The 27,259-nt window shown below is 31.0% G+C and overlaps 1 protein-coding gene across 1 annotated transcript in view; it reads left to right on the forward strand.

The window, feature by feature from the left end:
- The window catches only part of scf (Calumenin B scf), a 52,789-nt gene extending 26,445 nt beyond the window's left edge, over nucleotides 1-26,344 (forward strand). The window contains exons 3-8 of the mRNA XM_075378580.1: nucleotides 417-544; nucleotides 2,680-2,766; nucleotides 6,051-6,157; nucleotides 11,684-11,926; nucleotides 16,320-16,435; nucleotides 25,854-26,344. Of these exons, the coding sequence (XP_075234695.1) occupies nucleotides 417-544; nucleotides 2,680-2,766; nucleotides 6,051-6,157; nucleotides 11,684-11,926; nucleotides 16,320-16,435; nucleotides 25,854-26,042 (870 nt within the window). The 3' untranslated portion in view covers nucleotides 26,043-26,344. The remainder of the gene's footprint in view (nucleotides 1-416; nucleotides 545-2,679; nucleotides 2,767-6,050; nucleotides 6,158-11,683; nucleotides 11,927-16,319; nucleotides 16,436-25,853) is intronic.
- Nucleotides 26,345-27,259: the final 915 nt, after the last annotated feature.

Consider the following 27,259-nt stretch of genomic DNA (forward strand, 5'->3'; position numbering starts at 1 on the left):
CGTACAGTTACCGACTATGGATACAGCATTTTAAACTTCTTACATATCAAAAGAAAACATGCAATAGGTTTGTGTTTTCTTTAGTGCTAGAAGTAGAATTTTCAAGTATTTAAAATGGTCATAAAAACAAACAAAAAAATCAGTTATCAGTTAATATCCTGAATAGAATCCTGTAATGGAATCTAAGGCTTGTTTTGTTTCTGCAATATGTCATTTGTTCTACCAACTAAACGACCAAGTTACCATTCATAATTGTATGTTAGATATCATAAATATATTTAAAAAAACTTTACCATGTACAAATAATCTATCTTTTATTTATGTTTAGAATATTATTTTTGTTTATGTATTGAATATTATAAAAATATTTTTTTAAATAAAAGTTAAGGTGTTTTAAAATTTATCACTCATTTCAGGATTTAAGTGAAAAAGAACATTACGGTCATGAAGGACATAATCCGGAGTATGATCATGAGGCATTTTTGGGTGAAGATGCTAAAACATTTGATCAATTAACTCCTGAAGAAAGTCAACGAAGATTAGCGTACGTTAACTGTCTATATAGTTAATCTTTAGTATTTTGAATAAAATCACTTACAGAACATAGTAAATAACCTTGTAATCTGGACTTCAGTAGTCTATATTTTGAATAATCCTCTGGGCTAATTGTATTTAATTATGAATAAAAATTTTATGGAACTAAAATGTAGATAGGGTCTATTATGAAATGTTATACACAAAATTTGAATGTTAAAATCATTATTTTATAATGTTGTAATGTATTATCCAAGATTTGATATTGCATTCTCTAAACTTATTGTACTGCCTTAACAGATTGATAAATGAAACAGTAGATGGTGATAACAAAAAATTACAAATTTTGCATTTAATTTCTGTGTATTTACGTTGAATTTTAACTTGTAAGAAAAAGAAACCGATGTTAGGAAATTGAATATTGAAACTGTAAACAGATATTGGAAAATTAAATTTAATGTTCAAGTCCCTTCAGTTCAGAATGTAGAGCTTTAATGCATTCATAAAGTTTCTTAATTTTTTGTTTGTCATTTTAGTAAAACTAGAAAAATTTTGAAACTGTTGTTTTGTAATATAAAATATCGTAATCTGTGCAATATGAATTGGACGTTTGTAAAGCATGTGATGCGGCTTATAATAAATGTGCCACAGAAGTAAAACGAAGAATAGCATTGTCAAAACAAGCTTCCAGAATAAAAAGAATATACTGACTGATAATCATATAAGTATGCAAATAAGGAAACAGTTTGCTAAAACTTATGTCTGGAGTGTTCTATGGGTGTGAAACATGGATGCTTGGGAAAGCAGAAAGAAGAAGACTAGAAGCAATGGAAATATGGATGTGGAGGAGAGTAACAAGAACAAGCTGGGTGGATAGGAAAAGAAATGATCAAATGTTAGCAGAAGTGAGTGAGAGGAGGTTTTTGCTAAATGTTATATGAAGAAGAAGAGCGAAATTGATAGGACATATAATATGACATGACCAGTTTTTGACAAATATATTTGAGGCAAGGTTTTGGATAAAAACCTAGAGGTAGACCAAGAGCAACCATCATCAATAATGTTAAAGAAGAGATGGCCCTTGGTTCATATAATGACTTTTAAGAGAGAAGCGGAGATGAGAGTGATGTGGCTAAATCGACAAGGCTTAGCCTTTAGTGAAAGATGAATGAAGATGAAGATGTGCTTCATTGGATATTAGCAATTGCAGAGTTTCTTCAAATGGTTGCAGCAATTGCCTGCAAATCATGCAGGTGGAGTTGTACTACTTGCATTTTATAATGATTCTGTGGGTTAAGTGTAAGGGAGTTGAATGGCAATGAGCAGAACACTGAAGACTGCACTGAAATGCTTCTGCCACACAGTTCTAAGGTGACCAGGTAGCTTCATGTTGACAATTAGACCTGAATTGTCTAACCCAATTAAATATGGTTTGACAAGTGGGGACATCTTTCCATTCCTTCCAATGTCAGAATGTCTCGAAAAACTTGTTGCATTACAGTAACAGAACTGTTAAGTTTGCAGAATGCTTTCACTGTATAAGTTCAACGCTCTTCTTATCAACATTGCATATGACTGAAAGCTTTAAACTGCATTACTCAGCAATATGTGTTCCTCCTACATAGATGTAGGCATGGTGTGACTTTTACATCATCTAATTGTTTCTGCTCCACCCAGTGACGTAGCTGGAATGGTTTTTTTATACTCTTCATACCTCAAACATAAAGAAAATTCATTCTCACCCACCCTCTGCATTGACATCATGTGACCAAAAATATACTGTACTTTTTTCAAAGAGTCTCTAAAAATAATCTACTAAAGTACTATTATTTTGAATTTAAGACAGCTCTTACTATCAGAAAATTAAAAAAAAAAATAATTAGCTGATCTCCATAACAGAGTGGCATTCGGCCTTTCATTTGGAAGTCCTGGATTCGAATACCAGTCAGGCAAGGCATTTTTTCATTTGCTACTAAATTTCAACCTTTTAATATTTCTATTTACAAGCTTTTCTAGTGAATTAACTAAAGCCAAAAAAAATTTAATTTAATTATATTTATGTATATCGTTACGAGTTAACTATTTTTTATTTTCATTTTTTTTTAAGTAATATATAATTTTTATATATGTGTAATTTGATTTTAGGTTAATAGTAGAAAAGATAGATAAAGACCATGATGGTTTTGTTACACAAGAGGAATTAAAAGACTGGATTCGTTACACACAGCGAAGGTAAAAATTGTCATGTCCAAGATCATTTTTTAAAGTAAGATCAGTTTTAAAAACAAAATTACAAAATATCAACAACTTTATTATTTACGCTTAAAATCGACATCTGTTTACTATTTTTCTGCATAACTTCTTTCAACTTAACACACGCTTTTTTCTTAGTGTTTCACTGGCTTCTTCATTCAAGAAATTCTGCCACTAGTGACATAAACCATGCAGTAACACCATTTTTCAATTCACCATCGTCAAACATTTGTGATGCAAACCACTGTTTTAGGTTAAGAAAAATAAAATAATTGCAGGAAGTTAAGTCAGGACTGCAGGGTGGAAGATTTTCCAACAAAACCTTTCCAATTGCCTAATTGTCTGATTTGTCACGTTTGGCCAAGAAGCATCATCATTCAAAAACAAAATCTCACAGGATAGCATCCCATGTCATTTATTCTTTACAGCTCTTGTAAGATTTTTTTAACATTTCTCATTATGCATTGCGATTCACAGTAGTTTATTATTAAATATGACAAGCAAAAAACAATAGCCATAAGCTTGTTTACTGAGCATTCTTTTTGAATCTCTTCGGTCTAGATAATGATAAATGCCACCATTGCATTGACTACTGCTTTGTCTCAATGTTTGAGTAAATCCAGGTTTCATCCCTTGCAACATTGTGATCGTACAATTCATCACCTTCATTTTCTAACTACAAAAATTCATGCACTGTAACAAGACGTTTTTCTTATGTTTCAGTTTACATCTTCAGTACCAATTTTTCATTTTCATTCAATTTTTTATGTTCCAGTTTTTCTTTCAAAAACCTTCGTAAATCAAAGATCATGAAACATCAATGACAATTTTGACACAGTGAAGTGCCAGTTTTCTCAAATTTTTTTGACAATTTTTTCAATCGAAATCGTTGATGGCAGTCACTACACTTTTATCATTAGTGTTCATTCATCTTTTTCAAAAATGAATGAAAATAAACTGACAACAAAATAACTAAACTGTTTTTTCTTACATCTGCCTATTGATTAATGTAGCTGAAGTATGCAGGTTCCATCTGTTTAGATTACACATACAGATGGCAAATTCCAAACAGACCTTACTTTAAAAATACAGTTACTTTAATGATCCCTCATATTGTAATGTTTGTCTTTTTTGATGGGTATTTGACTAGATTTTTTCACTTCATTAAATGTGTTTTTGCAGCTTATTCATTCAGCAAATTCAGACTCATAATTTTTGTTCTCCAATTTTCAGGTAGGTTAGTAGATTTTTCCATCTATTAATGTATGTCAAGAACAGAACTAATTGACGCATTGATTTTTATTGCCAGTATCACATTTTCAGTTAGAATCTTCACCAAATGTTTTTCCTTTTAAAAAATTGACGTTCTTCAGAAGTTTCCATTAGAATTTTTAAAACTCCACCTTTTTTCAAATGTTTCAATTTATTTACTGCTTCTGTGTGTGATTTTTTTTGTAATTAAATGATGTTTAAAATAATCTAATTTTCTTGAATCCCACCTTTTTCCCATATTAAATTCTCCCAAAATTTTGCTTTCACAGAAAGTACATAGAACACACCATGTTTCTTTATGTTTATATTGAAAAATTTCATTTAATTTTACAGCTTTTTTATTTGAAGGTGATGTATCAGCCATTCCTTTTTAAATGATATGCAAGCTTTTTTACTTTTGATTCTTCATTTAGACATTTATCTTAATGTTTAAGGACAAATTATCAATATAATTATTGTTACAATATGATTTAATGTGTTATAATTATAACTTTAAAACAAATAATAAAAATAAGTACTGTATTTTTCCATCATTCCTTTGCAGAGACATAAAAAACCAAATTTAGAGTAACGACCATACTACACTTGTATGTGTCGATTAATTTTTAACTCGCTCATATATCCAAGGCAAGTAAACTTTACAGGATATGCTCATGCATATCTATTTGTGTATTTTTTGTAACATTTTTTGCTTATATTGCATGCGCAATGTTGATCACAGTGCTGTTATTTGGTCAAGCAGTGGCATGTGTAGTTTTTTTTTTATAATCTGTGTGCGTAGTAATAAAGTATTCTTCGGTTACCTAATACAAGTCGACTGTATTTTTTATCGTAATGTCATTTGTGTACAATGCAAGTGCTCTGTGCTCCGTACCTTGTAACGTTTACTTTTACTAAACAGCTGAATAGAATGATTTTATTGCGAATAGTAGTTACTATTCCTAAACAACTCCTATAAGAAAGTCATGGTGTATGCTACTCTGTAGAGTCAGTTAACCTTGTCATATTTACAGTTGCTGATTGTAGATGTGTGGGGAATAAATTTCTTTGTACAATTTATTGCAATACCTCCAAAATCATCACGCAGCTATGCACCCATGAGACATAGAGGGAACTACAGTTGGAACCCTATTTCCTATTTTATGGTAAAAAATTTCCACTTTTTTTATCATTGATTCGGTAATGTTTTAATTATTCTACAGTTGTCAATATTTCTTATGTTCATACCCTGTTTAAGAATGTGTTGTGTCTGAAGGTGAAATTTCCTAACAATGATTTAACAGCATTCATCTACAGTTATCAAAAGGATCAATTAGCTTTTATGTGGTAGAAACCAGTTGAAACCATATTTGCTATTTTATCTTAAAACATTTCCACATTATAGCGCTACTATTTGCAAGTTATTTCAAATTGTGTGCTGAATTAACCGCCTTAAAAAATTGCCAAGAACTATGAAAAGGGTTTTGTTTATGTAATCAGCTGTGAAAAATAATTTTTTGGGTAGGGTATGTATTTTTTATCGTATGTATATTTGATCAGAAAGTTTGTCATAAATTGTTAAATGCTGTAATGTTAAACAATGAATAAATGAATTTTATAAAAATTGAGTAAAATGAATCTGAACGGTATTACAAACATGTGTATGTATAATAAAGAGTATTCTTCATATGATTTGAAGTGAGTCGATGAAATAAAAAATCATCTAGTTATCATGTTATTTTTGAAGTTGATTTCTGGATGCTTCTAGAGCAATTTTTTTTTAGTAAAATCAGTTCCTTGGAATGGAATTCACAAAATGAAGTGCTTTAATGTTGGTTGGCAGCTATTACTATTTAGAAGTAGGCTAACACAAAATATATAGTTCAGTAATATAGTGTTTAATTGTAATGTTTCCTTGTTAAATATTTTCATAATTCAATGATCTGCATGTTCAAGATAGTTATGTTTATTATAATAAATTTTTATATTATTAAACATCTTTTATTTACTAGATACATTGTAGACGATGTCGAGAGACAATGGAAAACACATAATCCAGAAGCTAAAGAAAAGATTTCATGGGAAGAATATAAGAAAATGTTATATGGATTTATGGATGGTATGTATTCCTTAAAATTATATTATTTATAAAAAAACAGATAATCTAAGATGAAACCATTACTGCATATTGATTTATTTGGTTCTCTAAATATATCAGTTAATGGTGTAATCTATAGCAATATTTTAGCATACAAATAATACCATTAGGTATATTAAGCCAGGGTGTTAAAACTGGTATAGGATTCTTTTCTAGTTAGAAACAGTGTTGATAGATAATATTTGATGTAATTCTTAATGACAATTTATAAATTTAATTATTGTAAAACTTGGTGAATAAGTTGAATTGACTGATGTGTAAACTAAAGCTGTTTTTTTTTAAGGATATATTATAAATTAAATAAACACCAAAATACAGTTAAAGAATTGATTTATTAAACTTCCAAAAGTACTTTTTCAAACTACTCGCACCATCAGTTGCAGATGTTATGTTTAAACGAACAAATGAATATATAAATAATTTTAGCATAATTTAAGCATTAAAATCAGCTGGATGTGAATTATGTTATGTTGTTATGTGAATAGTTATAATTTATTGTGCCTTTAATCAAATTATCATCTTCAAAAGTTACTTGTTGGTTGATCATTTTATGTGTTTGTTTGAATTTATAAATATAGTAAGTATTTTTCTAAAATGTTCAACATAAATAATAAATTAGATATTGTAACAAGACTGGTATAGCAGGCCTGAGTTAATTGATTAATAATAGCAGGCCTGATTCTTACCAGTTAATATGAAAATAATAATTGAGGGAATCCAGAAAGGGACAAAAAGGAGAACCCTTTTTGTAAAGAATAGGTTTGTATTACAATTCTCTTTTGTTGTACTGCTCGCTAACACACAATGCATACCTGTTGTACGGTGAGGAGACCAGGCTTGGAATTCATGGGAGCAAAGCCTCGGTTGACTCTTTTCACACTTCGACTTTGGTCTGACCCTACAGGTAAAGAGGCTAACAGTATAAATAGCTAAAGATCAGTTCAATTCGACGGAAATCCGTGAACCAGTCTGCATTATGATGTCGATCCCACAAGGGTAGTTCAGTGAGGAGAGGCTGTGAGTTGTGTGGAATTGTATGAGTTCAGCAGAGAGTTCTGTGAGGCATTATGGCATCGGTCCTGCAAGGGCATTTCAGTGAGGTGAGGCTCCAAGTTGTGTGAGTTCCAGTCTGCAAAGCGTTAGAACATCAGTCCTGCAAGAACAGCTTAGCAAGGAGAGGCTGCAAGTCATGTGGAGTTGTGCAAATTCGACAGAGAGTTCTGCAAACCAGTCTAGCGAAGAGTACGATGATGGTCCAGCATGGAGAGTCACAAGTGTGAGTATCCAGTTTGACACGATTAAGGCGATGCCACGAGCAATTCAGTAACCAAGAAAATACTATCGGTGACTTCATTCATAAACTGTTAAGATAGACAACAAAAGGGATTTGCAAGTAAATTTTATAAGATTGTTTGTTAATGTAAGACTAGTGGTTAAAAAGGATTAAACTAGAGTTTCTTTTGTTAATGGGTCTGAATACTAGGTTTCTGTTTATATACCTGGGATAAATTCCGAATGATTATTTATCTTAAACTCTCTTATGTGTAATCTGTATTTATCACATTATCACTATTTGATGTGTTGTTATTAACATGTAATAATTTGATTATTGATTACTGTTTTGATTATGTTATGTTAACCACTGTTATTCTGACTATTATTGTGGTTGTAATTACTATATTAATATTTGGGTTCATTAATTGTTTTATTATTGTTACTCATTATTATTGTATTATCATTGTATTTATCACCACTGTCATTATTATTAATTTGCCTGGTTGTAATTTGAACATTTTAAATCAATAAACTATAATTATATAAACATTATAAATTGTCAACAACCTCTCAATATCCTGATCGAGCCGCGTGGAACAAACACCGCACCACGCAACAATATAAATTAAACATAACTTATGACAATAAGTATATATGTACAATAGTATGTATATGTAAGACTTGTTACATCTATCATGGTAAGATAATGAATAATAGTTATCAAAATATCCAAGCGTTTGGTCTGGTCACCAATTTAAACATTGCATTTAACTCTGTATTTATTTTTATACTTACACAATATTTCTCTAATATCATTTATTATTATTATTTATATATATATATATATATATATATATATATATATATATATATTATAAAGTCATCTCCATATTTATCTAATGCTTTTACAAAATTCTTTATCAGGCCTAGTTTTCTATGTAGAGGTGGTGAAATAATATGATCTACTTTAACAAGGGGAAATATTGATAACATTTTTTCTTTTCTGGTGCAAACTGATTTCTTTTTGGCCAGTCTTTAATTGCATAGTTCTACCTGTAGCCCATTTATCCCACAAACACAAGAAACGCCTATATTTTGTAAAGCCAATCTGGAGACTGAGAAGAAACCCTATCACTTTCAGGTCAGCAATGATTCACCATGAGTGTTCATCATACTTAATAGCTTTTAAAATTTTTGACATACTTTCATACGTTTCTTTCATTCCTATAGCATGTGCTACCAGTATAGAAAAAAACTTATTTGAGTTGTGCAACAACACTACCTTTAAGCTTCTTTTTGATAAGTCTATAAATAAACGCCAATCATGAATAACATATTCAATATCCAGTTCAGACATTAGCCCCTTAACATCATGGCAGGAACAAATTAAACAATCTGTTCTAAAGTATTTCAGTAAATTATCATTTCGATTTCTATATACTAAAATTTTAGTATATAGTATTTTAGTATTTAACAAATTACATTCTTTAAGATGTGAACCTAGGAGTTCTGCATGTCATTTTGACAAATACAAGTCACAAATTAGGTTCCTGAGTTCTGCTTGTGTGATGAGGTGAAGTTCAGTATTTGATTCTTCTGGAATGTAATTAATGTCTATTTAAGTTGAGAAATAGCAGTCATCATAGTGATTAATAGGCTCTCACCAAATCATTGGTACGCCAAAAGGCAAATGGTATTTTTTCCTTTTAAACATTGGGTTAGTTTAATGTAGCATGTGTATATATGGAGCCCAGGATTTATCTTTGCTCTCAAGGGACAGTCAGTGTTTGTAAGCAGTTTTCAGCAGATTCGATAATAGTTCACTTTTCTGGTCAATTCTCTGCAAATTTAACAAAAAATACTTGGGAGAATTTTTACAAGCCTGATTTTTATTCGTTGTAAAATTCAAGATTTTTTAATGAATGAAAGTAAACTGAAATATTATGGAAATACTTACTTAATTATAAAAATAATTATTAAGTTTTAATTTATAAATACTTAATTACTTAAAATACTTCATAAAATTGTTTCACCATAGAGTGTAATAAAACACAGCATGAAACACACATACACACAGCTTAACAAATATTAATATTCAATAAAATAATACCAAAGTTGTTCTGTCGTGAAAATTTTTCACTAAATTTATGGCATGACTTAAGAAACTATCTTTATAATATGTGTGTGATAAAATCACTACCACAACTAAAGAACACATCAAGTCACACCAGAGCTGAACTCATACTGAAGAAAATTTCATCACTTGAACTATTCATTACTTGACTTGCTGACATGTCTATACATGTCTGGCTTGGCACAAAGTGATATCATTCAACTGTTATATGTTGTTTCTGAATACATATCAGATTTAAATATTCATATATATATATATATTGTGTATCCATAATAACAGTGAGGTTTCAAATAGTCGTAGTTTTGGAGGAAAGCATTATGGAGAGTAAAGAATTCTACAAAATGTTGAGAATCTCTTCAAAAAACTTATCTTTTCAGAAGATTTTGATATGAGCTTTGGTTCTCCTACTGACATTAAGACAATATTCAACCTCTTGCCATAAATATAGAATGTTTAGTATATTTGATGAAATGGCTTCAGGTATCCATTCTTTTGAGTAGGTGAAGAAGAACAACCCTTGTTCATATATTTTGAAATACATGAAGATATTATTAATAATATAATTTCTCATTTAAATTTTCTTTCATTTAAAAATGCCACTATTTGTCAGGTGTTAAATTTTGAATTAAGAAAATTAAATAGTATATTTTTTCAGTTATTTTTTTTTTGTCTGTCAACAAATATTCCACTTGTGCCTGCTTTATTCTACAATAGTGTAATTGTGAATGTTTTTCCAACAACTATTAACAGTGATGATTACAGAGTTTAAAACTAAATAGAATTTAATGATTCTAATAAGTTTTTTTTTATTTTAGGTTGGCTTTTATTAAATGAATAGATTGAAAACTGATTTATTTTGTGTAATTCATTTAATTTACTACCAAAAAAATCCTAAACTTAAAAAAAATATTAATTGTTATTAATTACTTTAACATCCCTTTGCATTCAAGAAACATACAAGTAAGAAAATTTATCGTATCAAAATATATTAACTGTTAGGCATGCAAACAGTTGAAAAAACATATGTCATAAGGCCCACCCCTCATTTTCTGGAAACACCTTTATCTCAATGAGTTAAATATAAATAAGTCGTACATTTCATCATCCAAGAAATTTGTATTAAAAATGTATAAATACTTATTTTTTATTTCTTGAATATATGAATCTGTAACTTCTGAAGTTATTTAGCTGTGAAACCTGCCTTCATATTTGCTATCAAAATTTGTGTCGATACAGATATTCCTGAATGAATGCAGTGAAATGGATTAAATTTAAACCAGAGCATGGTGTTCAGTTTTTCAATATTATAAAAGGGACCACATTAAACAAGGATACTTCACTTTGGCCTTTGAAGATCCTGTTGAGTTCATACACTACAAAATCAGTTTCATATTGCAATGCACAAGTGTTGCAATACATCGTGTAATTAATTAATATATATTTTTATTAATAAGGGCTTAATAATAATTATTATATTAGGGGTCTGTTGTCATTTAATAACAACAGAAGCATTTTTAATAGTAAAATATTAAAAATGCTTCTGTTGTTACAATCTTAAAAGGTTAATATTTTTAAACATTGTTAAAATGTATTCCAGCTTTTTTTTTTATTAATTCTGTGTTTTATATTTTTAAGGTAAGGTTTCCTTAGCTTAAGGTCAAGATTTGTGCATGGTTTTTCTTGAACTATCCTGACAATTTACAGAGCACTCTTGTAAATCATGGAGTGAGACAACAACATTTTCTTGCTGTGAACTTGTAATGTTGTGTATGAAGTACATTATACAATATTTTTTGGATTTTTTAGTTATGAAAAAGTCTGGAATTTAAACTTAGAGCTTTTCATATGAACATCTGAAATACTATAACTCTACTGTGCAGGTCAAACTTTTATACAAGGACTCTGAGATATTCATAATTAAGATGTATCGAAATTTATTTCATCTGTATCAGTTGTTAGACTTCATGTAAAGGTACACATGTATAAATAATGTAACTTTTTACTGTCTGCTCAAAAGAATGCAGCTTTATTCTAATACTGGTATTAATTTTTGAATTGATTTTTTTTTATTTTTCCAGATATGGATACTAATGAGTTAGATAAAGGAGATGAAGGTATCTCATATAAACAGATGATGACGAGAGATCGTAGGCGTTGGAGTGTTGCTGATTTAGACAAGGATGATGCTCTTAATAAAGAAGAATTTACTGCATTTTTACATCCAGAAGAAACTGGTCATATGCGTGATATTGTTGTTGTAGAAACTATGGAGGACATTGATAAAGATAAAGATGGAAAATTATCACTTGAAGAATATATTGGTATATCATTTTTTTAAAATTCTAATAAGCTTACTGCAATATATATATATATATATACATGCATACGTGGTTTGATAAAACAAAAATACATTGAATTTTTTAATTTCCCAGGCTGTACAAGTCTGTCACAATGTTTCTTTTTTTTGTGTAGGTACACTTTAACCTAATGTAAGTTTACACTGGTAACCGTATTGGATGCTTAGTTTATTGTTGTCATATATTTTGGTATGGTCAGCAGTTGTTAACTTGTGGAAAAAATGAACAAAGAATTTACATTAAATTTCCTTTAAGAATGGAATAAAGTGCAGCATCACATCGGAAATATTGATTGTTACTTTTGGTGATTCTTCTTCTTCTTTGAATAAAACGAACATTTACATGTGGTACAAATGTTTGCAAGAAGGCCATGAAGACTTTGAAGATGAAGAGCAAGCTCTTGGTGTCCCAGCACAGCAAATGATGACAATATCAAAAAAAATGAAGAAAATGACTACGGACAATTGCCAAATCACTACCAGAGAGTCAGTAAGAATTACTTCCTGAAAGTTCTATGCTATTTGCGTGAAGCAGTCTGAACGAAACACCTGAATTTATGGGGAAACAATTCATGGCAGTTACACCACAATAATGCACCTACTCACACTTCACTGCATGTTCGTGAATTTTTGGCCAAAAACATCATCATTGTGCTGCCTCAACCTCTGTATTCGCTGGACATGGCCCCGTGAGACTTCTTCCTAATCCCCAAGCTGAAAGGAACCACGTAAGATGACATTTTGTCAACGTTGAAGAGAAAGACAGAATCGGTGAAGGAGCTAAATATCATATCAGTAATTCCATAACAGAGGTGCTTCGAATATTGGAAAAAGTGCTTTCAGTTATAAAAAAAAAAATTATTATATCTGAAAAGGAGTACTTTGAAGGTGACAAAAATCGATGAATAAATAAAGATCTTTTGAGAAAAACTAAAATTCCACATATTTTTCCACCAAACTTCATATATAATGAACGCGATCGGTGGATGTTTCAAAAAGAATGTAACTGTATACTGAGTGAAGGTATATAAATTCTGCAAGTTATGTTGTTACACAAAAGGTGACTAAAGAAATAGATGCACTAAAAAAATAAATTAATAAAAATAGATAGTTGAATGAAACAAAATTTATGAAACTACATTTTATTTATTATAATAATAAATTATCTTTACTTTTCAATCTATTCATCATTTACTATTATACATTTCTTTCAATGGTCAACCGGTTTTCTTATCCCATCATTAAAGAATTCTTATGGATTTTCCTAGACCCACGATCTCATTGCACAATTCACTTAACCATCTGTGATAAGATGAATGCCCTCAAAGTTATATTTAAAATTAAGAAATGTGAAAATTGAGAGTGTTGTGGAAGGTGTAGAACAGATTAGAATTTCAACTTCACAAAAATCTCTGAGGGGTAACATGTCATGTGTACAGTCAAGCACTATCTTGTTGCAGGATTACTGGCTCACAGCCAGATGTTCTCGATAGATTACATGCCGTTAGTTAATGGAGATGGTTAGGCTAATCATCACTGTTTTAATTACAGAAGGATGAAACCATTTTCATGAAAAAATCTCTGTGTTACATGAATTTCATATTTTAGTAAATTTCTTAGAAAATTATTCCTGCACATTGAACATTGTCAACAGCCATTGTTTTTAGGCTATAAAAATTGTTTTCTGAATTGTTATTGGTTTCAGTCTTTTATTGATGTAAATGAAATTTTACTCAATTATATTTATTCGATTGATTAGTTTTGGTTTTACCTGAAAAGCTGTAATTCCAAATTTGTTATTGTCACTAAAAATACAAAATTTGTTTTCCAAGCTATTTGAAAATATTGAATTACATCAATTAAGTCCATATAACATATTGACCAAAGGTTTTTATTGCTGTATGTGTTTATGCAATTGTAAAGTTTTAATTTTTAAAACAGATTGTTAATTATAGTTCAATATGTTTTTGAACATTCTGAAATACCAGATATACGGAAAAATACCAGGGTTTCAATTTATTATAATATCTTTTGAATTAGGTGTACAGTATTATTAAAGGCTTGAATCAAATAGCAAAAAGGACAGTTTTAATTGCATACATTAATTTCATATCTTTCTGCTTGGCAATGCTACTAGCAAAGATTGTGAGTCCTGAATAAAAAGTCTTTATGTTTTGTCAACATCAACACTAGAGGAGAGGAAATTGTTTGTCTCTTTACATACACTTTTATTATGAAGTTCCTGCTTTGATTTTTCTTCAGCTTATCTGCAGCAATGTAGTTTTCACTATTGATTCAAGCATCAATTGTGGTAAATCTCACAGTTTGATAAATCAAGCTGTTTCTGATGAGATAAAGTGCCAAACTTGTTTGTCATTTATCATGGGATTTGTGTGTACTTAGAACTGATTGAACTTACAATCTTTTCTAAACAAAAAACCTGGAAAGTATGAACTATTGAATAAAAGAAACAGTATTCTTACAGTTTTTCACTGGATAAAACTCAGATCAAGGATTCGAGTGTGAAGATGAGTTGTGATTCTATACGTTGTCTGATATCAAGAGTCTGGTACTTAAAATCAGTTTGCACAATTTTATTCAGCATTTCTGTAGTCCCCAATTCCAAAAATTATTTAACCAAAAATTGTTATTTAAATTTGAAGAATGTGTTATTTTTGGTGAATTAGTAGTATCCATTAATAGTTGTCATGAGAAAATTGATTTGTTGTCTGAAAAAATTGATTTACTGATGAGTTTATTTCTAGAGCAGCAAGCTAAAATTAATAGTTGGAGAATTTATTTCTTACAGTCATTATCCGAGTTGAATAATAAATGAATGAATAAATAATAGATATTTTAAATAAATATGCCCTTTGTAGAAAGTTTAATCAGAATCACCCAGGTGACTGTTTGAAATGATTGGAACCTGTGTTAGGGTGTTTGGAGTATTTCTTGTGTAGTCCTAAAAAATTTGTCAAGAAAGCTAGCTGCAAACTAAGCAATGTTGGTGATGAGAGTGTAGAATGTTTTAAGAAAACACTTAGATATTCATCCACACCATGCAATCATAAGCATCATGAGGATGATTTTCTTGTTTGTATTTTGTTTAGTGATGAGTCAACATTTCCTCTTGATGGAAAAGTTAAACACGTGTAATGTTTGTACGTGGGGGTCAGAAAATCCCGTGAATCCTTTTAATGCAAAAGGACTCCCTGAAATTAAATGTTTTCTATGCAGTATCCTGACTGCAAGCTGGACCAGGAAAACATTTGGCAACAAGATTGTACATCACCACAGTTGAATGATGTTTACCCCAGTTGCTGGATTGTTCACCATGGACCTAATAACAGAACTTGTTTGCAGTGGCCTCCAAGGTTATCCGACCTGACCCCCATGTGATTTTTTTTTTTGGGGGGTTGATAAAGGATCTTGTGTATGGACCTCTGCTTTCTACTGATTATCCAATTTTAGGTACAGGATTGAAGCAGCCATCACTTACATTACTCCAGACATGCCAGTTAAATTATAGGATGCTGTAGGTTGGATGTGTACCACGAGACAAAAAGTGCTCACACTGAACACTTATAGGGAAAAACTGTAAGAGTTGCTCGTTCAGTTTATTTGTAATACATTACTGTAAGTGCAAGTTAAGAGATTTAAAGTTTTTTTTAATACTGACACCATTTTCCTTGCTATGATCTATGAGCATATCTTATGATTCCCTATCTTGATGTACTCTTTGACAAATACTCTACCAAATAGTTAGAATTTTACATTCAGCATTTTTTTTTCAATGTTCAACTTTTCCTGGACCTTATTACTGGTCTCTTTTCCTGTAGATGCTCTTTACCTAAATATTTACTCTCCTTTTCTCTGAAATTCTCATCATGTTTATATAATGATAGGTTACCATGACAAAGAAAAACAAAAAAAAAGGACAGCAGAAATCAATGTTTAGAATGGTGATGTAAAACAACCAAGTACAGGATACATAGAAAACAAGATAACAAGTGATGAAGGAATTGGGGGCTACCATCAGTTGATGGTAGAAAATTGTAACTCTAAATCTATTTTTATCTTTATTCCACAACCATTTTCTTATTATTAATGTTTGTCAACAGTGTTCATAATGTTTTTACTGCAGTTAAACTTAAACTGGTTAATTCTATACTAATTATTCTTAATTAGTTGTAGATTAATAATACTTATTATAATTAGTTCATTTTTAATTTATAATTAACATTAATTAAAGATTAATAATAGAAGTATTCATTTTATTGTAAATACAGATCATCTTAAAAAAAAAAAATATGTGAATTGATAGAGTAGATATTTAATAAAATTATCCTTTTTTACAGGTGATATGTTTCGTGGGTCAGAAGGAGAATCAGAACCTGAATGGGTTCAAAATGAAAAAGAACAATTTAGTACTTACAGAGATAAGGATGGAGATGGATTTATGGATCAGGAGGAGGTTAGTTTAAATCCATATAAATATATTAATTTATTTTTATTTTTAGGATATAATTAACTTGCTTTACTCAAATTTTGTATATTAACATTTTTAAATTTTCATAGCTGGAAGGCTAAATAAATTAACTTGTATTGTAGGAATTTTTATTTGATTTTAATATATTCCTTAGTTATTAATTATAGTAAAATAAACAGTGTACAATTACTAATATTAATAGGTTCATAAGGTAAATAAAGTTTAAGGTAAATAACTTTCAGTTTTTTGGGATTCTTCCCTGGAATAATAATAATAATAATAATAATAATAATAATACAAGGGCATATCAAATATAAATGAAACTTTATTTTTTAAAAAGTTTTATTTGGTGTAATGAAAGCCATGCATACATCATTTTTCAATGTAATTTCCTGCTTTGGAAATGCATTTTTCCCAGAAGATTGGGAAATTTTTGGTCTTTGAAGATCATTGAAGAGGGGGGTTGTGTCAGGATCCAATTGTGCACAAAGGCCTCCACCGTTGCATCGGCTTGGAATCATCCTCCAACTGCTTCATTAGGCGGCCTAAAGAGATGAAAATTGCAGGGGAAAATCTGTAGAGTATGGTCAAGTGAAGCTCAACTCATTTTTTCTAATTTTCTACAAGTTAGAGCTGTAGTATGGAGCCGAGCGTTGTGGAGGAGAATAACATCTCAAATCAGTTGGTCACATCTTTTGGAACGATAAGTAACGTTTACCTCATTCAGAAGCTCATAGTAATAAGCAGCATTTGTTGTGCTACGCTCGTGCAAGAAGTCAATGTGCAAAATGCCTCGCCAGTTGAAAAAAACAGTTGCAAGCACATTGCCAGCTGACACTTGAGTCTTGGCTTTCACAGGGGCTGCCTCTCCCTTCCTCCGGCACTCCATGATGGCTTGTTTGAATTTGGGTGTGTAATGATGAACCCAAGTTTCATCTGAATCGCAGTTGACGATTCTATTCAAAAATGCATTCCCTTCTGCAAACCATGCTGAAAGCTCCTGACAGACCTGCAGACGTCTCAACTTGTGCTCTGCTGTCAAAAGGCGAGGGACCTACCTGGTACGCACTTTACAGAACCTTAGATTTTTTGTCATGATTGTTTGACAGCTTCTATAACTTATTCGAACCTGTGATGCAATTTCGCAAATTGTCAGATGTCAATCGCCTTCAATAAAGTCATGAATCGTGTGAATGTTCTCTTCTATAATGCTGGTTCAAGGTCTCCGTAATCATGATCCTCATTTTCAACCCATTCACATTTTTCCTTGAACTACTTATGCCAGGTAAACACACAAGCCCTTAACAGAGTTTGATCCCCAAACTGTGCAATCAATCTTTGCAGAATTTCCACTGATTTTATGCCTTAATGAGCAAGAAATTTAATGATAATGCATTGCGTAGTAGAAGGATGCACCTGTTGCTCTGACATCATGAGCACTACTCCCAAACTCGCCTGAACCAGACACCACCTGGTCTCCCCATTCCAATGCACCAGAATGCAGCACCAAAACCAATGCACTCCAGAAGCGGCCACCTACTCCCTTCAAACTTACACAATCGGAATGAAAAGTCTCTCGTTTAAATTTGATCCATCCTCGTGTGCATATATATATATATATATATATTCAAAAGTTTTATTATTATATTTCATATATGTTATTGTTTATTTAAATAAATAATATATATTATTGTAAGTTCAAAACCAGTAGTTGCCATGTAAAATTTAAAACAGAACCAATTTGCACCCCTTAAACAAAAATATATATTTTTTTAAAAATCAATATATAAGTAAAATTTTTATAGTATAAAATGTTTAGTTTTTGGAAATTGGGTCATCAGTTAACCAGAGTTTCTTCAGCATGTCGGAAATAAAAACTCCTGCTTACCCTATCCAGGAGACAAGGAAGTGGAATAGATCAGTAAAATGCTAAAATTTTTTTATCTACAGGGTCGGCATGTAAACAAGATGATTTTTGAAAGTCATTCAGTTTCGGTCGCAGAAATTCATTTAACATGTTTATGTATAGAAGAGATGTTACTGTTACTCTGCGATTTAACTCAAAAAAATTATGCCAAACTTTGACACTGCACACCACACTGTAACATATTCACTGTGAAGTGGTTTTTCAAGAATTTGCTGTGGATTACACAAAGCCCAATAACGGTAATTTTGTTTATTCACAAATCCTGACAGATGAAAATGTGCCTCGTCACTTAAAAGAATAATGGCATCCTGGTGGACATTTTCAAGGATGACCTCGCAAGCTGCTTTGCGAGACGCCCAATCATTTGCATTAAGTTGCTGCACTAACATCATCTTATACGGATGGATTTCAGGTCGGCATGAAGAATTCGTCGTACACTTCGATCAGAAATGGCTAGCGCAGCAGCATTTCTTGCTCCTAAACATCGTGGAGACCGTATAACAGCTAATCTTACAGCGTTAATGTTTTTAGGCATTCTCGCAGTCTGTTTTCATCCTGTTGGTTTCATTTTTAAAGCAGACGATGTGTTCCTAAAATTCTTCACCTACAACAATATCGTATTCTTACTAGGAACAGACACGTGTCGATTTAAATTGAAATGTCTGTGAAATAAACGCTGTGTTACAATTACAGTCATTATTTTTAAAATAGGCTTCAATCACAAACGCTTATTGTTTACCCAACCACGAAATAGCATTGTTTACTGGCTACTGAAATAGCATGAATAGACCTTTCGATGTACAACACTCCCGCCTTTTCATTTACAGTGGTGCCAACATAACAATTACTACAAAATCGTCAGATTTATATGCTGGACCCTGTATAACACATTCCGTATTAACAAATAAAATACTGTCAGAAAATAATTTTAATTCTATTTAAATCATATAATATTTTACAAAATAAAAAAGGATATATTATTCTGGTTGTTAGATCACACAGATCTTGTGATAGCATTGCTTTTGGTTCAAATAATGTGTTTATTGTACAGCAGTGGTTTTCTTATTGTTATTTGCTTGGGGATTTTAATGTGACTGAATAAGTATATCAACAGTGGTCAGTGTTTCACTTTCTGCGGTTACTGTTGTTTCTGTGGTAGTCAATTTTTTTTTTAAATTCCTCTACACATTTCAGAAATGAAAGTAGGGTTTTTTCCATAATTTAATTAAAAATCCTTTTATATATCTTAAAATTTCCTCTGTCCGCTTTTATATGAGTAAAATAAAGGAAAGAATGTAATCTGGTCAAATTTTGTATTTCGTATCTTGATGTGTTTCAAGATCCTCTCTAGCCAGAAAACTTGATTTTAGGACTAAAAAATTCCAGAAGGATATACGTACTACATAAGTGTGTAGGTTGTCCTGTTTTCTTGCTTGACACTTCTGGACTGAATGGAAATTTCATCAGATTTTGATGAAATTTAACCCTATGAGTTCTGTATAAAGGGTGATGTCTAATTTTCATTTTAATTGGTCAATGGGATAGTTAGGATATGGATGTTGTAATCACTTTTGATTATGTATGTAGGCAATTTCATTCAGCAGTGGGGGGAAATATAAGTTTTGATTTTTTTTATAACATCCATAACCTAAATTTAATTAAAAATATATTTAATTTAAATTAATTAAATTTTTGTTTAAAATTCTATTCTACATAAACAGGTGTGAGAAAAATCACTTTTGTCTTTTATGTTGTTCCTGAACTGAAAATTACATTCTTGTTATAATAATTAGATGATTCCATTACATTAGTTTTTCACTTTGATTATGTATTTTGGCAATTTAATTTAGCAGTGAGGGAAATATAAGTTTTGATGTTTTTTATTTTGATTTTTTCATCGGTTGTTTTTGCTTGATAACTTTAGACCGAATTAACTACATTGTACATTATGAAATTTTGTACGATCACTTTTATGCCGTCGATGATCAGTGCCATTAAAATTTGGTTACAGTCAAGGGGATGGGGAGATGCAGTCATCATGGGTTATTAATCTGGGAATTTTTGTCAAAGTAAAATAATTTTTACTTCATTTTAATTTTGTACAGTTTAACAGATTAGTAATCTGCTAATGGTAGATCCGTTTTTTCCCCTCATCTAAAACAAAACTTTGATTGATTGATAGAGCTGTAAAGGCTAATAAATGCTTTATTTGGAGTTGAGTTCTAGCTTTGGTGGAGTAAGGACATGCTGCTGTGGGCTCGTTTATCAGTGTTGCTTGTTGATACACGTGTTGTTATGACTATGTTTTGCTTGTGGTTAATAATAATATCTTCTGCTTATTTTATTAAATCTGACACACTTCCTGTGTCAGATCAGTTTCATTTATATTATAAAACATTAATTCATTAAATAAAATATTATTTATAATATTTTAAATTGTATTCAGAGTGGTCAGTGTTTATTTGTAACTTTTGATTAAATTATGGATAAATTTGTAATGCCACAGTCTCAAAAGGAAAACAGGATCGTCGATTTAAATTGCCTAACGAGTAGGACTAAGCAGCAAAACGAATCTCTGTATTTGAAATTCAGATCTGTGCCTTGTAGCACAGTTTGAGTTGGCTTGATAATTACGAAGACTGGGCGCACCATAATAATTTAATATTGAAATTTAATTCCAATGCGAATTGTGAGAGACTTTTGTAGAGATGTGTACAAATAGATTGACAAGTAGTGAGTGATTAATCACACCCATGCACTTGATAAAAAAAGGATAATGCCCCCATTATTGCGCATTTGCCATTTGTGATAGCGATATAGAGTGTATATTAAAAAATACAATGAGGTTAAAAGGAACTAGCATGATAGTGCCCAAGAACTTTTGTTGGGAAACTAGGAAAAAAGGGGAAAGTGTGTGGCGATTTGAAGAGAATTTATTAATGGAGTGAGCAATAAGAACATAAGTCCACATTAATGTGTACTAGCTGATTGTGGTGAGTCAAAAATCTACCTGAATGGTGACAGGACGGTTATGCTTGGATTGTAAGATGGTGTGGCAAAATTGAAGATGTTCAATTATGACTTTGGGGAAATTGTTAAAAAAAAATCAATGGACAAACGAGGGAGGTTCAATAGTATGAAGTTGTCTGACAGGAATGGGTGAGAGATAAAATGCTTAAGATTCTAGGATATAATGTAGCAGACTCAGCTATAAATTATTGTTACATGATCGTTTTTTTTGCTTATAAAGAAGTATGATATTGTTTAAGTGAGACTTAAACAAAGATTTCAAAATTTGTTTCGGGAGTATAAAGTTGTATAGGTAGCAGTTAGAATTTCAAGTTATGGAAGGTCTAAAGGTGGAATTATGCTAGCTTATAAATCTATAATTTGTGGGATTTAAATTTTTTTTTTTCAAGCTGTGGGGGGACAGCTATGACAGGAAAATGGGATTTTTATTGTGTGTACGTAATTCCAGTTTATTTAAACAGTAGTGAGACACGGGAGGTTAATTTGAGAAAATTATGGAGCTTTATGGAAAACATTGGCGAAAATTGTTACTTTGTACTGTTAGAGGGTTTTAATACTAGAATAGGAGATCAAAAACTACTGCCAGGTGAAATAATGGAGTGTGAATGAAATGTAAATGCAATTAGGTGTTCTAAGGATGAGGTGGTTAATGTTCCGGGAGGGGGGCAGAAATGAATTGTGCGAGAGGTTTGATCAGTGTATGATGAGTGGGAAAACAGTGAGTGATAAGAAGGGAGGATGGGAAGTTCGGTTGTAGATTTATGCGGTGGAGACAGAGAGGTACAAGCATGCATTGAAAAATTTAATAGGAGCATGCATTGGAATATCTTAAGGCTAGGAAAAAATGTTTTGCTTGTTTAAATTTATATAAACAGCTTAATATAGAACAAATGCACCTTATTTATTTGAGAGAAAGAAAGAATTATCATAGTCTCTGTAATAAAAAGAAATCTGATTTTTTTAAGGGGTATTGGAAAAATTTAAAGTTTGGGACCACGGGACTTTTAAAAAATAGTTAAAATATTTAAAAAGAGGGGATTTAAGTATATGGGGGAAATTATAGCAAGTGAATGGGTGCAGCATTTTCGTTGTATACTATCTATGGGAAGGAGGGAGCTGTTCTAGTTGCATGTGTGTTACCTACCATTTAGGATGTACAAAACTTTGGACTCTATGAATCGATGAGGTAGAATTAAATGCTGTCTTGCAGAAAGCAAAAGAATAAAGCATTGGGTACAGATGGGGCTCCCTTTGAATTTTACAAAGCTACACCGAAGGATTTCAGTAAAATATTAGTTAAATTTTTTAATAGTATTTTAGAGACCGTTTCAAGTGCCCAGTTATTTTTTGGAAAGAATTATATTCCTGATCCATAAAAAAGTAGATCTGTTGAAGGTTAAAATTACAGAGGTATTTGGTTAACACAAAAGCAAAACTATTTTCGGGTATTTTATTAAACAGACTAATAAAGTAGCTAAGAGACAATAATATTTTGAATGCATCTCAAGCTGGTTTTAGAAATGGCTATTACTATAGGCAATATATTTAATCTGCATACTGTATTTTATTTCAAACTTAGAAATAGTGGTGGTAATGAGTACTGTCTGTTTGTCGATATTAGAGCCTTTGATAGCATCTGTAGATTGGCATGTCTATGTAAAAGGGGTTTGTCTTTACCTACCATTTAGGATGTACAAAACTTTGGACTCTATGAATCGATGAGGTAGAATTAAATGCTGTCTTGCAGAAAGCAAAAGAATAAAGCATTGGGTACAGATGGGAAAGAATATTGGAAATGGGAAAGAAGTTTTGTATGGTTATTGTAGAATTATATAAAAACATACACTTGTTTTTATAGTGTTCTGAAAATTTAACTGAAGGGTTTAGTACATTTAGCGACTTAAAACTGGGATGTTTATTGTCACCTGCTTAGTTCTCATTGTTTATTAATGATCTTATGGATTGTATCGGAAAAGGCGTTTGGATTGATGATCTTAATATTAAAGGATTGTTGTTTGCTGATGATCTGACGCTAGTGGCGTCCTCGCCAAGAGCGCTTCAGATAATGATCAGCAATCTAAAAAAATACTGTGAACAATGGGGTTAATAATTAATATGGAGAAAACAGAGATTATGGTTTTCAGGAGAGGGGTTCGGTAAGCGAGACATGAAAGATGGTTTTGGGAAAATGAGCAAATCGAGGTGGTCAAGAGATGCAAATATTTGGGGTTTTGTTGTCTTTTGGAGAGCACATAAGGGAACAAGTATCAGTAGCCAAATATGGTTTGAATAATATTTGTAGCGGTTTTTTGGCTAACAATGAAATACCAGTGAAAAGTAAATGGGACGTTTTTGAAGTGGTAATGAGGGCGGTGGTAAAATAGGGGGAAAAGGTTTGGGGTTATTCTGTTTGCTGCAGTCCACTCCTAATTATGTAATACACTTGGAAATGCTCCAAGATAAGGATTAGTTTATTTCATTTTACTTTTAGTATGAATTATAAATATATTTTAAAGACATTAAACTTAAAAGAAGATCATTGCCCACATAAACTTGGTATTAAAGTTATCGAGTACAATATATATTGGATGGTATAGGGTGAGGAAGTCAATAACAGAAAGGTGTGGCTATGAATTTAGCAAGGGTGTGATGGTGTGTGTGATTGGAATGTACCACTGAATGGTGTCAATGAATGTATGGTGTCAATGAATGAATGTAAGGATGGTGCATGAAAAAAGTCATTATTTCACAATATTTATCATCGTCTAGATCATGTACTTGAAGATCGGAATTATTTTACTAATAAATTTAAGAGGAGCAATATGTCTGTAATATTTAGAATGCGGGTTCACTATGGAGATTAAGGTTTGGGTACAGAGGGCAAACAGTGGTTATGCACATTATGCAATAGGATAGAGGAAGAAGACAATCACATTTTATTGGAAGATGCCCGATATTAGTATATATAAGAAATTCTAAACTGGGCAACAGTGTCTTAACTGGGGAACAGATAATTAATCTACTTATGGAAGGGATTGGGAAAGGCTGATAAGATTTATTAAGTATGCTTGGTCTTACAGATGTAGTTTAGTTGCTGAATTTAATTAATATTTAAGAGTCAAATGTGGAGATATGTGTGGATATACTAATCAATGTGCTTCAAATTTAAGATGAAATGTTTATCCCTGATTTTGCCTGTACTGAAATATAATAATAAATAATTTAAAGGTAAGGTCATAATCAAACTACATTAATAAAATTTATGTTCATTAGCTTGGGTGCAGATTGATGGTTATCTTTGTACATGTTGTATTCTATTGATTATTATTTTTGTTTTTTATTATGTCTAGTTTATATTTATTTTCATTTAGCCATTAATGGCAATAGAATTTGGTTTACTTTTGGGAATTAGATTATTTATTACTTTGCACCCTTTATTAGATTATTATAATCTTTGTTTGTAGCAGACTTTTTAGATATTAGAACTCAGCCTGACAGATGACCGGTTCGTGGTCATATCTATAAAATATTGTTGTATGTTATGAGGGCTGTCCAGAAAGTAACATAGGTTTTGAAAAAAAACCAACAACCAAATAAAAAAAATAAATTTTATTATGTACATTTGAAAGGGACCATCTCAAATTATTTTTCTACATAGTCGCCATTTAGATTGATTCACTTATCATAACTATGCACAAGCTTTTCAATTCCTTCTCTGTAAAAATCTGCCGCTTTAGAATTTTGCCACCCATCTTGCACAAAACTTGTGATAACCATGCTTTCCCGATATAGGATAATAGGGATACAGGGATTTATCGGCAATTTTATGTAGTAAATTTTGTGAAATTTGGGGGAAATGTAGCAAGAGTTCTGTAATTGTAATGCAGTGATTTTCACGAATTTTATCACTGATTTTCATCATCAGTTCATCAGTCACAAGGCTAGGCCGACCACTGCTTCATTCCATCTTCACTCATTATTCTATGTCCATACACCTCACAAAGTTGCCGATGAATTTCAATTGATTTGAGATTTTTTGCCAGTAAAAACCTAATCGCTGAACGCACCTCCCAACTCGCAGGAATTTCTATTGAAGCGCACATTTCATTAATTCACCAAGTAGAAAAATTACAGTTCACATGCTATGACAACGTGATGCGTACTGAGTATAGAAACATTTTGACGCAAGATGGCGACTCTATCCCCACCCATCTCCACACTACGCACAAATGTAAGTTACTTTATGGACTGACCTCGTATTATTAAATGCTTTAGTTAGGAATACAATTGCTAGGAAGTATGCGTGAGTAGGCACCACTTCGATATAGTACTTCCTTCCCACAAGCAGGTATTAGTTCATTATACATTCTGTTTCTCACTTAATCATCTTATGTTTTAAATTAACGTATTTAAATCAGTATATTTGATCATTGATTTTTTTTTCAGGTTAAGAACTGGGTTATACCTCCAGACTTTGATCATGCAGAAGCAGAAGCTAGACACTTAATCTATGAAAGTGATTCAGATGCCGATCAGAAATTAACGAAAGATGAAATTTTAGCAAAGTATGATCTATTTGTTGGCTCACAAGCGACTGATTTCGGTGAAGCATTAGCAAGACATGATGAATTCTAAAGATTTAAAATAAACCTACAAATACAAATATTCACATTATGCGAATTCGTGTTAGATGTATATTTTGAACTATTAATTATGTTTAAAAAGAATTTGTGATTAATTTTTAAGCTGCCATTTACATGAACTAACTAATTAAGAAAAAATAGTAATAATGTTAAAATAAATATATATGGTAATTTGTTACTTGAAATACTTAAAATTACTGTCATTCATGATGAGCACAATTTTTGTATGTTTATTTTATTAATTTATTTTATATTTTATACTAGTAAATAAATAAAAAATAGTGTTTTGAAAAAGCAAGTTTTTTTTAAAAAAAATAACCTATTGCACTAATAATTGTTGTAGTTATTCTTAGCCTTCATATTCATTACCTCGTCAAAATTTACAGAGTCATACATTCAAAATTTGAATTAAACACATTAATTAGAGAGAATAAAAGGCAATTTTCAACTTTGAGTATTTACTCTTCCAGTGAGCAAACACTTCTAATATTTGAAATTTTCCAGTCTTCACTTAATTCACTGTGAATAAAGTTAAGGCAGTAACACTTTGAATTTTGAGTAAACAATCAATAATTTTAAGCCCTTGTTCACACTGTTTACTTTTTCTCTTTTCATTCAAGAGAGATGCTTTAATGCACATCCATGAAGTAAAGTGTTAAAAAGAATGCATAAATATAAATCTGTCAAAGTGTAAAAAGTTAATGTTTGAATCTAATAGTGTTGATTTTTTATGTGATAATTTTATACCAGGTGAGTAGTAACCTGAAATACAATATGTTGCTGTATATTTCATTTATTAGCGCAATAAAATTAATATGAAAATTTGTAAATGAATTTCCTTTCCATACGCCACAATTAAATAACAGCACAATCATTTGTTTGTATTTCTGTACTGTTTAATCCAGTACTGTCTTATATATCATTAAAATAAAGAACAAAGTTTGGTTAAATTTTTCATTTTTTTGCAAAAATTGGAAAATGTATAGTCATCTTTTTTTTGTAAAATGTAGAAATGTTTGTTGTCAAAGAGATTTCTCATATTATGTGAACCGATAGTGAGCAGTAACCAGAAATACAATATTTTGCTGTATATTTTATTTATAGCACAAAAAAAGATTGAAAATTTGTAAAAAAATTAATTTCCTTTCCGTATGCCACAATTAAGTAAAACTACAAACATTCATTTTATGTATACAGTACTGTTTATTT

Source organism: Lycorma delicatula, chromosome 11, assembly GCF_047948215.1.
Source record: "Lycorma delicatula isolate Av1 chromosome 11, ASM4794821v1, whole genome shotgun sequence".
Classification (NCBI taxonomy): Eukaryota; Metazoa; Arthropoda; class Insecta; order Hemiptera; family Fulgoridae; genus Lycorma; species Lycorma delicatula.